General features: G+C 50.0%; 4 protein-coding genes across 4 annotated transcripts; 1 reads left to right on the forward strand and 3 right to left on the reverse strand.

Annotated features, from left to right (window-relative positions):
* Positions 1–981: 981 nt before the first annotated feature.
* F5B22DRAFT_435636 (stress-activated map kinase interacting protein 1-domain-containing protein) lies at positions 982–4,041 on the reverse strand. The gene is made up of 3 exons (XM_047971790.1): positions 3,641–4,041; positions 1,251–3,546; positions 982–1,191 (listed from the first exon to the last, which is right to left on the reverse strand). The coding sequence occupies exons 1-3, from the start codon at positions 3,661–3,663 to the stop codon at positions 1,069–1,071; spliced, it is 2,442 nt and encodes an 813-aa protein (XP_047826974.1). The 5' UTR covers positions 3,664–4,041; the 3' UTR covers positions 982–1,068.
* Positions 4,042–4,419: 378 nt separating this feature from the next.
* On the reverse strand, positions 4,420–7,422 carry F5B22DRAFT_659948 (sodium-dependent noradrenaline transporter; the record flags this gene model as incomplete). The annotated part of the gene is made up of 7 exons (XM_047980245.1): positions 6,698–7,422; positions 6,420–6,566; positions 6,285–6,326; positions 5,993–6,228; positions 5,551–5,864; positions 4,915–5,392; positions 4,420–4,842 (listed from the first exon to the last, which is right to left on the reverse strand). The coding sequence occupies exons 1-7, from the start codon at positions 7,098–7,100 to the stop codon at positions 4,420–4,422; spliced, it is 2,043 nt and encodes a 680-aa protein (XP_047826975.1). The 5' UTR covers positions 7,101–7,422.
* A 1,263-nt stretch (positions 7,423–8,685) lies between these two features.
* On the forward strand, positions 8,686–10,173 carry F5B22DRAFT_435644 (mitotic checkpoint regulator, MAD2B-interacting-domain-containing protein). The gene has a single exon (XM_047971791.1). It carries the CDS (start codon positions 8,764–8,766, stop codon positions 10,039–10,041), a length of 1,278 nt encoding a protein of 425 aa, XP_047826976.1. The 5' UTR covers positions 8,686–8,763; the 3' UTR covers positions 10,042–10,173.
* Positions 10,174–12,246, reverse strand: F5B22DRAFT_435645 (uncharacterized protein). Its single transcript, XM_047971792.1, has one exon. It carries the CDS (start codon positions 12,021–12,023, stop codon positions 10,305–10,307), a length of 1,719 nt encoding a protein of 572 aa, XP_047826977.1. The 5' UTR covers positions 12,024–12,246; the 3' UTR covers positions 10,174–10,304.
* Positions 12,247–12,600: the final 354 nt, after the last annotated feature.

The raw sequence follows: 12,600 nt of genomic DNA on the forward strand, positions 1-12,600 counted from the left end.
ATTGGTGTCATTCAATAGTACCTAACTGTCCAGTATCATAATCGTCTTAAGTTATTAGCTCGATGCTGATATATTCCTCGCTGGGATGATGTTGCTCGACCAGTCCAGATATTCTACTTCACTGGGATATATAATAACAATCAGTAGGTATATACTTACTCACTCCGAACGCGTTGCATCACACAGCTCCTCCGGGGAAAGAACGGCCCACGTTACCGGAGACGGCAACGGGAGATTACATGAACAGCGAACACGATGTTACGAACACAAGGCTCCGGTACAGAGGCCCAATGTTGGGCCTACCCGCATCGCACCTTCATATTCAAATTTCATGTGGAATAATAAGCACATTAATCACAGAATTACAGGCATAACCACAAATCTTGCCGAAGCCGAATTGGTCGAATCCAATCTTAAACGCAGATGAACCCGCAGTCAGCAACAGCAAGGCAATGATTAGGCCGACGCTGTGCGGACGTTAGCTGTTCCAAAGGTTAGAGCAAGCCAATGTAAACATAGGGGCTAGTTTGATTCGCGAATCCTGTGCTTTCGTGCGATCAACGATATAGTATGCACTGAACACGTATTGGCAACGCTTATTTGTTATTTGCATGCGTGACCGGTAGACTACGGCACCAACAAATCAACCATATCAAGGCTTCATCCCCGATCTTGATTTCTGAAACACATCCCAATATGCCGATCTACTTCAGCTTTACGAGGCTACCGGTGCTACGCTACTAATTTGAACAATATTCTATCTACCAAGCTTCGAGTTAGGTCCGCATTGCCTCTATGTAGCTGGCCTAGACACTGGGCAGCGTGCCTGAGGGTGAAGCTAACGTTTTGAACGAAATCGACCAGCTGCATGCTTTCGGGTTTGGATAATAACATCTGCCTAACTGGAAGTTATGCCACGTGTAGGTCTTACGTGAAGAGACTCTACACTATGGTTTTGATTGCTAGACTCTGTGGCGCACAGAGAGCGTCAGCAAGGCGGTGGCAGCATCCTTAGTTACTCATGGCTCTGTTGTTGATTAGATTGGATGGAAGATTATTATCGTGTTTTCAAACATCCTTATTGTATGGAGCAATGCCCTTTTTCATTTCTCGGACAATTTCTGCTGCCTCTTGGGTATTCTTGGCCTCAAAGTCATATCGTTTGGTTTCTGAATCCCGAAACACGAGTAGCTAGAAATCGAGTTAGTAAACGAGTCGTTTAAACGTGCACATCTACAAGACTGTCATACCTTGAAGTGGCTCGGATGCCGACGTGACATATTGCACCCGATAACATTGCTGAAGTGAACGGTCGTGGTTTTCCCACCTTCACGAGTCACTTTACCCCCAGAAGAGGGCATAATGTAAACATACTCGCCGTCAATCGCTATTATCCTTTCGTTCAGCCCAACAAATCGCATGGGTTGTTTTCGCCAAACGATATATTTTTGGTAAGTCGTCTTGGTGCCACTGCCGGCCTCATCCGCCATAGTAGCCTGTTGAGCAAGAGGATGTGTCGTCATGACCTTCTTCTTCCCTTTCTGAGGTACGGATGAATCCCATACATGTGCTTTGGGAGAGGAGCTTCCAGGAGAGCCAGTGATGGTAAGTGGACCATCCGTTGCAAATCGACGGCGGTGCAACTCAAGGTCCATGACATTGCCTATGGTAGATACGGCTCGGTCCACGTAAGCCACTGCGCCGGACCCGGGGAGTTTTAGGACATGAACATTCTTGTCTAATTGCCTTTTACGGCAGACCAAGTCAAGAACCTCAGCAAAGTACATGTCCGTTGTCACGTCTACCGTGACCATTTGCCCGGGGGGGACGTCGGAAGAAAGAATGTGGATTCTCAGAAGCTTCTTCTGTCCTCTAGTGGCAGCTGGAGTACTCGTCGGCGCTGCTGGCTTATCGGCGAAAATAGTGTCCATTCGGTAGGTAGTGGTGGTAATTGGATTTGCTCGAGGACGTGCCAGCTCGGGTAGAAAGTTTGATGGTTGCGGCGTATTTTTAGGTGTAATATCATCTTCAGGCTCCTCGGCAGCTGTTTCTTGTTCGAATTGTGGTGTCTGGAGCCGATTGTCAGCAAACCCGGCCTCGGAGGCTTGTACCAGCGCGAAATCATCATAAGTTTTTGACGCTGATCGTGATCTAGCTGCTCGGTTATTCGCAGTTGTGAATGAGTTAAGTGGTTTCTTCCGATCTAGCGGCTCAAAATCATCGTCTACTTCTCCCCCTTCTTCGACCATCCTCAGTGTCCACCAATTCACGTTTAGCTTATTTGCCGGAATGGGAGGATCTCGCTTTTCGGCATGGTATCTCCATAGGCTTAATCCAATTAACTCGGCTACTGTTATCGGTCGGAATGAACCGTCTGCTTCCTGAAGATTTCGCCTGATTAACACCTCAAACGGCGTTTCTGGGTCAGCAGAAAATGGTGCGTAGATGCGCAACCGCACAGGATCAGGGTCACCCTGGCCCGATAGGGAAGCGAATTGATCAAACTGCCCAACAGGCTTGGTCTTCTTTGCTTTTAACGAATCTGAAAGCAAACTACGGGGGTGGACTACGCTCAGGGGCCTAATGGTACTCATCGGCCGAGGTGGAGGCAAGGCATGTAGCAATTGCGGCTGGGGCGGGGCTGGAACTTTTCTCACGGTCGACTGTCTAAGCAATTGCTTCGGTACAGTACCAACAACTTGCTGGCCCGGAGAAGCACCAACAACTGGCGCTTCGACGGTATCAAGGATGGACGTTGAATCAGCGCTTCCAACGAAGGCCGAAGATGTATCCGATATATCGGAGTCTTCGTCTGCCAGAAGTTCGCTTTCCTTACGCATGATGCCCTGGGCTGGCTCGTCACTAGACTTGGATTGCGATCTTGTCGTTCGTGTTGCAGACTTCAACGCCGCTTCTTTCCGTCTATGGTAACCAGATGCATCAAACTCGTTCTCGGACGAAAACTCACTGCTAGTGACAGTATCTCGGCGCGCACGTTCTTTGACAATTTCTAAAGCGGATTGTGAGCCGCGTCTTGCCCCAGGAGCCTGACGTGGCGAGGACATGCTTGTCACCTGACGTAAATTTGAAGACTGAATGGGAGAGGAGCCGGCGCGACTACGGACGGGCATCTTAGCGAATCTTATCTGCTGGGCAGCTCGTTGGTCGGACTCATCATCGCTCTCATCACTGAGGTCACTGCTATCGTCTTCCTCCATCTGTTCTCGGCGTCGCTCTCGGCGCCGCTTTATGGCACTGCCAGGTCCCAGCGTATCGCCGCCACCACCGGTCAACATGCCCCCTTCTTCGGCTTCATCTTCGAGTGTTAAGCCTGTTAGTCGAGGTGCGGCTTGGAAGTATTCGGATGCGATCGCCGTAGGTATAGGCGGGGAATGGGTTCGTTTCACGTGAGCAGGGTTAAAGCGCCAACCCGCAGCTTTGAACGGAGCAGTATTGAGGAAATTATCGTTGATAGTTATGAGTCGCTCGCCAACGCCGTCAGCGATCTCGGTGAGGTAGCTAGTTCGCAGTTGGTACGAGACCAAGCTATGGCAAGATTGATGTTAGCATGATACCCACGATAGAGGGATTCAAGCGATGCGCGGGTCAAGCGATGCCATTACACCTGCGGGAGACATACTCTTCCACCTGAATCAAGGACATGGTTGTCGCAGAATGCAGGCCGAGTATCGCCGGGAAGACTTGGGCATCAGCTAGTGTTTTTGACTAAGCCATGGTACGCAGCGACTAGTTTCTGCCGCCAGTGAGATCTGTACTACGGTAAGGCCGAAATATGCCAGGCGAGCCAGGGTTGTCTGTGTGCTGGATGTTCTTAGGTAGTTGAAGGTTCGGTTCATTGTAATAGAGGTAGCGACCTCGGAAAGGGATCTCAAGGATGGAGTGCTAACTAGGTATCGCGGGTACTACATGGGGTATGCTGTTTCAGGGCACCCAGGCAGAACATAGGCACCTAGTTTTACGCCGGCGCAGGTGGGTATTAGTTAGAGAGGGTGGGGAAGGCTAGGTACCTAGGTCTAATGTGCGGGGGAGGTATGCAGGTGTAACATCAGGTCACAATGCCTTCATTGATGCGCTGGGAGTACCTGTTGGGTAGATTAGGTACCTAGACTAGGCAGCACCTAGTAAATGTGTTAGAACTTACGATAGACACCGCAGTTCCGTTCTCTTTCAGAATTACAATGCTGGCAGATATTGACCGAGTAGTCGATATAAATACATGGATTATCTAGGTATATATATACACGAGTCATGGTGCGAATACAAACTCGAAGAGAAAAAGAAAGCAAAAAGGGGGGTTCGCAGAAACTAACTTATAGAAATTTGATACAGAGAGATGAAAATTATCTTCATAATGATTCTATAATTTACAATGCTTCTTCTATACTGTAAATGTCAAGGTTAGGACTTGGTTCGCCACAACTTTGTCCAAGTTCGTCCCGTCTTTTCCTCGCTAGGGACTGACCCAGCATCCCCGATACTGTCTTCGTGGCCTGCCTCAATCTCGGGCACATCAAGCTTCGACTGGCCCACCACTGTCACTTCCGTCCCTTCGCCTAGTCTACTCGGAGGGATGAAGATGTCGTAGTACCTCGGTATGATGAAGCCGAGCAGCGTCGCGGCAAGTAGAATGTGCGTCAGGGTAAAACCTGTGATCATCAAGGGATCGTAGCGGAGCTTGTAAAACTCAGGGTACGCAAAGCTAAGGATGATAGCCAATGTAGGTCCACTGACGTAGCGGAGCAGTACGGGCAGAAAGCTGGGAATAGTCCAATTCTTGCCAACGCCCACCACGACATTCAGATCTCGCCTCAGTTGGTTGCCCTATCAAGATACCATGCATCAGCGGCTGTTGTCATAAATCAAATGTCCAGTTAAAACCTAGCTTTGACTTACTGAGTAGAATGCCAAGTACCAGAACCGAGCAAGGTAGCTATTGGAATTCCAGAATGAAGGCGCATTTACGTCCGGCGCGTTCGATAGGAAAATAGCAACAAGCGAGATGACAATGTAGAAACCAAATCCGGCGCCAGCGCCGGCCCCCGGGTTTCCAAGGCCATGAGCAACTGAAACGCCTATAATCTGAGCTCCCAAGTAACCAACGTTGTAAGTGGCGAAAGCCGGGACCCCAGTCTGACTCACGACGTCTGACCATCGATAGACAGATGTTGCACTGACAACCTCGGCCCAGACGACGAAGATCAATAGGATATTGTTGACCCATCTATCCACGCCGTCTAAGAGGTAATAACCAAACTGGGTGCAATAGGGTAAGCACAGAAGGAATGATAATAGAGTCAATCCGGTGACAACGACGGCCCGTGAGATCTTCAGACCTGAGTCCATGATTAACGTTGCTGCGGCGTCAATTAGACTGTGCAAAATTAGTCATTGTGAATTCAAACTTCATCTAGGATAGTTATCGAAAGATTGGAAGCTTTGGATGTATGAATCCGGCCTCATAACAAATCTTGTATATTCTACTCTCTATACAGGCAAATTTGGAGGGATAGAACTTCGAAAATTACTCACACGAAAGCCGAGCTGAAACCAAGGACGATGAGAGTCAGAAAAAGCAACACTGCCCAAAAATTGGCGCCGGGAAGATGGAGCACAGCCTCAGGAAGAGTCAAAAAGCCGACTACGAAAGCACCCAGCCTAACACCATCCTGAGGCCATAGTCGAAGAAAGCCAACAATGCCAAAGACGGCAAAAGCAGCGACATTCTCGAATACGACGTTGCTAAAGCAAATGAGGATCGCGTCCATAACGGCGTTGGAGTGTTTTGCGTTGTAAGAGGCGTAGGATGTGAAGTACCCGAAGCCGATGCCCGTCGAGAAAAAAACCTATTATACACGTTAGAATCAGTAATTGCCAGATAATGAGGGGGCTCAGGACATGTCTCGGGAGTATACAGGAGAAATGAGGCCCGAAGCTTGCCTAAGGGGGGAATAAATGACTCCACGGAACTAACCTGACCGACTGCTGTTTGCCAGACTGTGCCCGATTTCAACTGGTCACCTCTCCAAGTGGCCCAGACAAGCCTTATTCCTGCGCCGGCATTTTCAAGGGATGTGGCTCGGCCGACGATGATGAGTGTAGTGATAATAGGTACTCCCATAGTGAAATAAACGACGCGTCCAGTCATCCCAACACCACGGAATATCGAAAACCATATCAGAAACCATATAAATGCACTCCACCCCACGGCTGGCCATATCAAAATATGTTAGTCCAGTTCCTTATTGCATACTTTCTAGAAGTACACAGATCATGGTGGTCATCTTTCTGGATTAAAGGTTCACATACTATGGCAACAGTTAGCTCTGAATGACAATATATCTTTCTACCAAGTCCTGGTCTCTGAATTGGCACGGCATATTTTAATACGTACCTCTCACCTACAAGGCCAATACTGGGATATGACGTATAGGAAGCTACCGCAGCGTTCCCCTCTGTGAGACTACCCATGATAGGGTCGGGATTAGCTATAACATCATCGTTGTAGAATTCGTTGATTCTGCCTTCCCATGGTAAAGGGCTCTGAACTAAAAAAGCGTCAGTAAGTAGCTGTGTCGGCTATATCTCTTCCTGGGTGCCCGGCCACGAAACATTTCCCAAATGTTCATAAAACCCTCCAGCCTAGTCGCCACATAAAGTATGGATGCAAATCACTTACAGGAACTGCGGAAATAATGCATAATCCATGAGAGATTCGTAACGAAGTATCCGCAGACAACGAAGCTCACCAACACCGAGCTGAGTCCCACACCCTTCAACCGCCGGTTAATGTTGTTAAAGGCAATGACTGTACCACCACGATACGCCTGCCCAATGGCAATCTCTAAAACGAGAGCCGGGATGGCCACGAAAAAGACAGCCGCCAAGTATGGGATGAACCACTGTAGCCCATAATTGTTATAGACCACTGATGGATATCGGATTAGATTCCCTTGACCGGCGCATCCTCCCATAGCGGCGAGTAGGAAAGCCGCTCGAGACGGCCACTGGTCGCGTCCATCTGCTGACTTGGCTGGGGGTGGAGCTAACCACCGCCCGATTTTCTGGAGAAATCCCACCATCGTGTCGAGTTGTCATGCACGACGACGGCTATGAGCGGATGACAAGATTCAGAACCGAAACAAACAGAATATGCGAGGTCAAGGTTACAACCAAGAAATTCCTTCTTAGTCGGGGGAACAATCCCATTATAGTGCCCAACGATCCCCATCTTTCACGCAACGAACGCAATAGGAAAGGATATGTTCTTTCCCCATGAGTGGTGAGCTATCAAATCAGGATGGCGTTATCCAAGCCGTCAGTTTGCCAAGGAGAAGGGATTCAATCCATGTTATCTACGAAATCTCTTAGGGTTGGTCATTGGAAGGAGAGCGACTGTTTCCTGGGGCAAACCGGGTCGTCGAGAAAACCGTATGCCACGAACGGTTATGCGGCACAATATAGCCTCTTGGTCAGCTTGGCAACATATGTTGTGATGGAAGGCCAAGACAGCCGGTTGGCTTGGAACTCTTGGTGTTCGATTTAGCACGTGGTAGTCAGTTATTCGGTTTCGCCGTGAAGGAATCTACTTAAAGTGCTGATAACGAATATTTTATAGTCGACTATGTTACGATCCGCGTTCCCAGCATTTGCCATGGGGTTGGTGGCCGTTAGGCAAAGAAACCAGGGTACTTATAATCACCTCATCATACGAGGACGCTTTGGTCGAAAAGACAATCTAGCTGCGACTAGAGTCATGCATTTTGTCAACTTCCACGAGAACATTGAATACATAGTAAACGAAGAGCAAAACCTGATTGATTTTCACGTCTTAGCTGAATAGTAATGAGCTTCTATATGGAAACATGCCAAGAGTCTGTCAAGAGGATCGATGATCGGGATTTAGGCCCTTGGCGGCTGGTGTCCGGTCCATCTCGTTCATCTTGGCTTGATATAAGATCCAACTTTCGGGTTCTTGCCTCCTACATGTACATACATAGTAAACAGGCATTTCTCATGTGAGCGTAATAGTGGCAATCCGAATGCCTTATATTCTGTAATGAATAGGTGGCAGTGAAGTGCCTTCTGGGTATCAGGCTTCCCCAACCTGAATGATGTTTTTGCCACGCATAAAGTTCATGCTGACCTATGTGTCTATTGTCTCTTCTGATAATGTATCTAGGCGACAAAGTTAGATGCCAAAAGCTGAGGTACATCTCCAAAGTGCGCATCTACCTAGCGTGGCTCTTGTTGATCTGTCTATAAGGGAAATTAAGCATTGGAGAAGGCAGATCCTTTGCATATGTTCTTCTAGCTATTTCTGCTCCCTTGATGGAATGTGTAATGGAATTTGCTGAGGCATCAGAAATGAAGCCTCACCTCAGCATAGGGAACCGAGTCGTGAAATGTCCTACCTTGAGTGAAAGAATATGCATTACAGAAGCTAGGGTATATACTATTATATGTAAATGAGCCTAAGCTTGTAGGCTGCCTGCACACTTACATGCGAACAAGAATTTATCAAAACATACCCAACACAATACATCCATATTTCAAGTACCTGTTGAAGGAGAGGCACTGCAGGTGTAGTTGATTTTGTTGCGATCAAGCCACAGAAAAGAAGTACTGCCACACCTTCACCAGCTCCCAGCCACATTTGTTGCATCATTCGTTATCGGAACAAAGCTCCAAATCTCAGCCTAAGGAACATTCACGTTTTAATCTCTATCTTTTCAACCAGTTATCATGGGGCTCGTTGACTATTCAGATTCGGACTCCGACGGAGAAGCCGCGACGATACCCGAGCCATCTACGCAGTCATCCATAGCAAGCGGAAGCAAGAAACCAGCATTCCAGAAAGTCGTCGATCGCTCAAAGCCAGGCAAGATCCTAGTCAACCTACCAGGGAGCTCATCAGGACAGGATAGTAGCAACACCACAACGAACGGAGACGAGCCTCCTGCGAAACGAGCGCGGACATCGAAGGGTGGAGCATTTAGTGGTTTTAATTCATTTCTCCCGCCACCAAAGAATGTCGGGAAAAAGCCAGCAGCTTCGACGGCCAGTGGTAGCGGCAGCAGTGGCGTTAAGGGAACGAATGCGCCGCGACCAGGCGTCCATCTGAAAACAGGAGCCGCGCCTGCTTTCAGTAGGAATTCGGATGAAGAGTTTGGCGATGGTACTAATGCATACGAACAATCGGCCCCTGGCGGCGATGGTGGCATGAGTTTGCCCGCCCCTAAGTCGCAGCAACCTACGATACCGGCTGGGCAGAAGTCAGCAGATGAGGTTGAGCTCGTGGGCAAACCTCTCATGTTCAGACCTCTGTCCGTGGCGAGGAAGAAGCCAACCAAAAAACCCACTACGAAATCTACAACTACCGCCACCACTACCTCAACAAGCGCCGCTGCCACCGCTTCTGCACCCGTATCCATGAAATCCACAACCCCGATCGAAACCGCAAATGTTGAACCGCCTCCAAAGAAGAAAATATCGCTCTTCTCCATATCCGATGAACCAACGGAAGAACCTAAACCGGCAGGCAAAAGCAACAGCGAGTACGAGCCCTTGATCGATACCGACGCGGCACTCGAGCCATCCACAGCAAGCGCGTTCGCAGAATACGACGCCCAATATAGTTCCTACGCCGCACCATCACAAGCGACCACGGTATCCAGCACATCCGGCGACGCATCGCACTCGCTAGACAACATAGTAAACGACATGAACCTCTCGGCAGCGGCGCGGCGCGAGCTATTCGGGCGGCGAGGGGCTCCGAGCGCCGCATCGGCCGCGACCAAGGTGATCAACTTCGACACGGAGAGGGAGTACGCGCACAACGAGGTCCTGCGAGCGAGCGGCGAGCAGCAGACGCACAACCCCGTGCGCGCGATCGCCCCGGGCAAGCACAACCTGCGCCAGCTCGTCAACCAGGTGCAGAGCCAGCGCGACGCGCTCGAGGAGAACTTCGCCAAGAACAAGGCGAAGCAGAGCGAGGCCGGGTCGCGTTATGGATGGCGCTGATTTTGTGAAAAGTCTCACCACGTCCACTTCCAATACATACATCATAAAACACTATCTATCATATCAGCATAGAGTTAGCTCTATAGGCGTTCATGGAAATACGTTACGTTGCGGGGTCGCGAACTCTCACGGGGCGACGAGACGGGTATTCGTTGGATGGATATCATAATGTTCATTGCGCAGGTAGTCTACTAATGCTACAGTTGGTCCAGGCCGCCCTCTTATATGGGATATCTATGTCCTGATGCAATTTTAATGATCGCTCAACACGTCTCTACCACCGCTGTACGCCCCGGCGTCCACGTGTCGCCTTTGAACAAAAACCCCCATTCACCTCTTGTGATCGGCGAAATATCATCGTACCCGTTCGGCGTCAAGGGCCCGAGTCGCTGTGACTGTCTGTAGTCGCAAGGCGATAGCATCTCGTCGATTGATTGGCCTAGGGCGTTGCCGTTCGGCCAGAACATGGACGGCCGCACGGGCCCGTCGCGTAGGGGGTGCGGTGTCTTGTCTCCGTCTTCGTCGGCGCAGTCGTCGCGCTTCTCTGTCGCGATCTCCGAATAGTCGAATCTGATCTCTAGCGTCTCGGCGTTATTCCCACTCCCACCCTTGGCGCTACTACTAGCCTGTTGTGCTCGATTTGACTCGGTGGAACCCGAGGCTTGAGGCACTGCTTTTGGTTTTGGCTTAATGAGACGTGGTGTTGTCGTGATGTTGGTATTTAATTTCAACACGGGCGTTGTCTGGGCCTTTGGCGGCGGCGGCGTGCCGATTTTTATGAAACCCATACGTTTTGCGTCGTCATCTTTCTCTGGGGTGGGCTCCTGACCCTTGGGTATGAGAGGCAGCTCAAATGGGCCTCGTCGTTCGGGACCACCATACGCACGTCTGTACATACTTTCGACATCTGCTAACGCTGTTGCGTTTACACCCATCCAATCGAAGCTGCGGTATATATCCGCCTTCGGTACTGGCCGGCTGCCGTTTGCCAGTACTAGGCGACGCAAACAGTCCACTGCGTCTTCCAGACGTGAACTGTCTGCTGTCGTGTGTGTGGACGTTGGAGGCGGCATTATGGGGTGATTTGATAGTCCGGGTGAGCTAAGCGGTGACTGCATTCGCGAGCTGGGTGTGATGATCGACTTCGCATATGCAGCAAGCGCTGCCTTGAAGCTATATAATCTGTCCAATCCCAGCAGTGTCAATCCCTCAGACGAGAAAAGCACCTCATTTTGTTGGATGCTCTGCCTTATGAGGTCCGCGCTCAGCCCACATGCCGAGGCGGACATGACTGGTGGTATTCTGCCTACCCCTATGTGGAATTTACGCTCTGCTCTGGTAATTGTGGCACGTATCATCTTCTCGTCCCTTGGCGAGATAGGTGAGGTATAGATTAGTCGAACCCCAAAGGATTCTGGGTTCTGAAACGGATGTGAAGTGGCACATGAAGACGCAGCGCTTGTTATCGTGGCAATGCTTGATGGTGTGTGGGGCGTCAGCGGTGTGGAAGGGAGCGGGCTTCCTGGCGTTAGAGGAAGGATCCATCGCCGGGGGCTGGCGATTGGCTCCGCTGATAACGGCGAAAAAGTAGGAGACATCAACACGCTAGACGCCGTTTCTGAACTTGAGGATGAGGATGACGTGGAGGAGCCTGAGCTAGATGAAGCGATGGAGCTGCCGGTTCCCCGCCGCACCAACTGTCGTAATCCCACGACCGGGGATGTGAAACGTGATGGTGAGGCGAGGCCCAACGCCGAGTACTCGGGTGTCTGCGGGGGCGAAGTCGGGGTCGCGCATGGCCGTAGGGTCGGTAATTGATATTCGTTCTTCACTACAATCAGAGTGATGTGTAGATTCTTGCGTGCGAGCCTCTTGGACGCATACTCCATTGTACTCGTCAGCTCTGGGGGCAGATTGTGTGCATCCATGATCGACCTGCCTGCCTCGAGGGGCGACGATATGCGTTGTTTCGAGAGCGACATGACGGACGGGTCCCACCAACAGACGAACAACTTCGGACGAAATGGTTTGGGGGTTTGGGGCAGAACAGGTAGCGAACGATGGGGAAGAGGCAGTGTATGCAGAGTCAAGCCTCCTTCGCTAATTTGATGTGCTGCAGTGCAGCATCGATTAATCGTAAGAACGCGCGAACGTGTAGAATATGAGAAAAAGGAAGCTTAGGTAGGTAGGTAGGTAGGTAGGTAGAAATATCTATCTACATATGTACGGCCACATGGGATCTTATTAGAGAGGTTGCTAGGTACTGTTGGCAGTAATTAAACTCGGGGATCTTCGAGATGAAATCTTGAAACAGAGATCCTTCCCAGAAAGGGAGTGTAAACATGAACAACCGACCCCTGAGAGAGATGTCAAGTACCGCAGTATAGATACTATAGAGTGTTTCCTCTGGGCCTGCATAGGTACAGATCAGATCGGGCGAAGACAAATATAGTAAGGGCGGCTAAAACGTCCATGATAGTGGAAGGGGAATGAATACATTGGCCGGGGCCCCAATATGCGTGCGTAGCAAAAGTAGATGACGCTAGAAAACCACATGGC

The sequence above is a fragment of the Xylaria bambusicola genome (assembly GCF_022495145.1).
Source record: "Xylaria bambusicola strain CBS 139988 unplaced genomic scaffold F5B22scaffold_53, whole genome shotgun sequence".
Classification (NCBI taxonomy): domain Eukaryota; kingdom Fungi; phylum Ascomycota; class Sordariomycetes; order Xylariales; family Xylariaceae; genus Xylaria; species Xylaria bambusicola.

Bases quoted from the DNA above. Each gene is read 5' to 3' on its own strand.
- F5B22DRAFT_435644 (XM_047971791.1), top strand. From the start codon at position 8,764: ATGGGGCTCGTTGACTATTCAGATTCGGACTCCGACGGAGAAGCCGCG.
- F5B22DRAFT_435645 (XM_047971792.1), bottom strand. From the start codon at position 12,023: ATGTCGCTCTCGAAACAACGCATATCGTCGCCCCTCGAGGCAGGCAGG.
- F5B22DRAFT_435636 (XM_047971790.1), bottom strand. From the start codon at position 3,663: ATGTCCTTGATTCAGGTGGAAGA. The intron at 3,547-3,640 runs GTATGTCTCCCG...ATCTTGCCATAG, and splicing joins TCCTTGATTCAGGTGGAAGA to CTTGGTCTCGTACCAACTGC. The intron at 1,192-1,250 runs GTATGACAGTCT...CTCGATTTCTAG, and splicing joins GGCATCCGAGCCACTTCAAG to CTACTCGTGTTTCGGGATTC.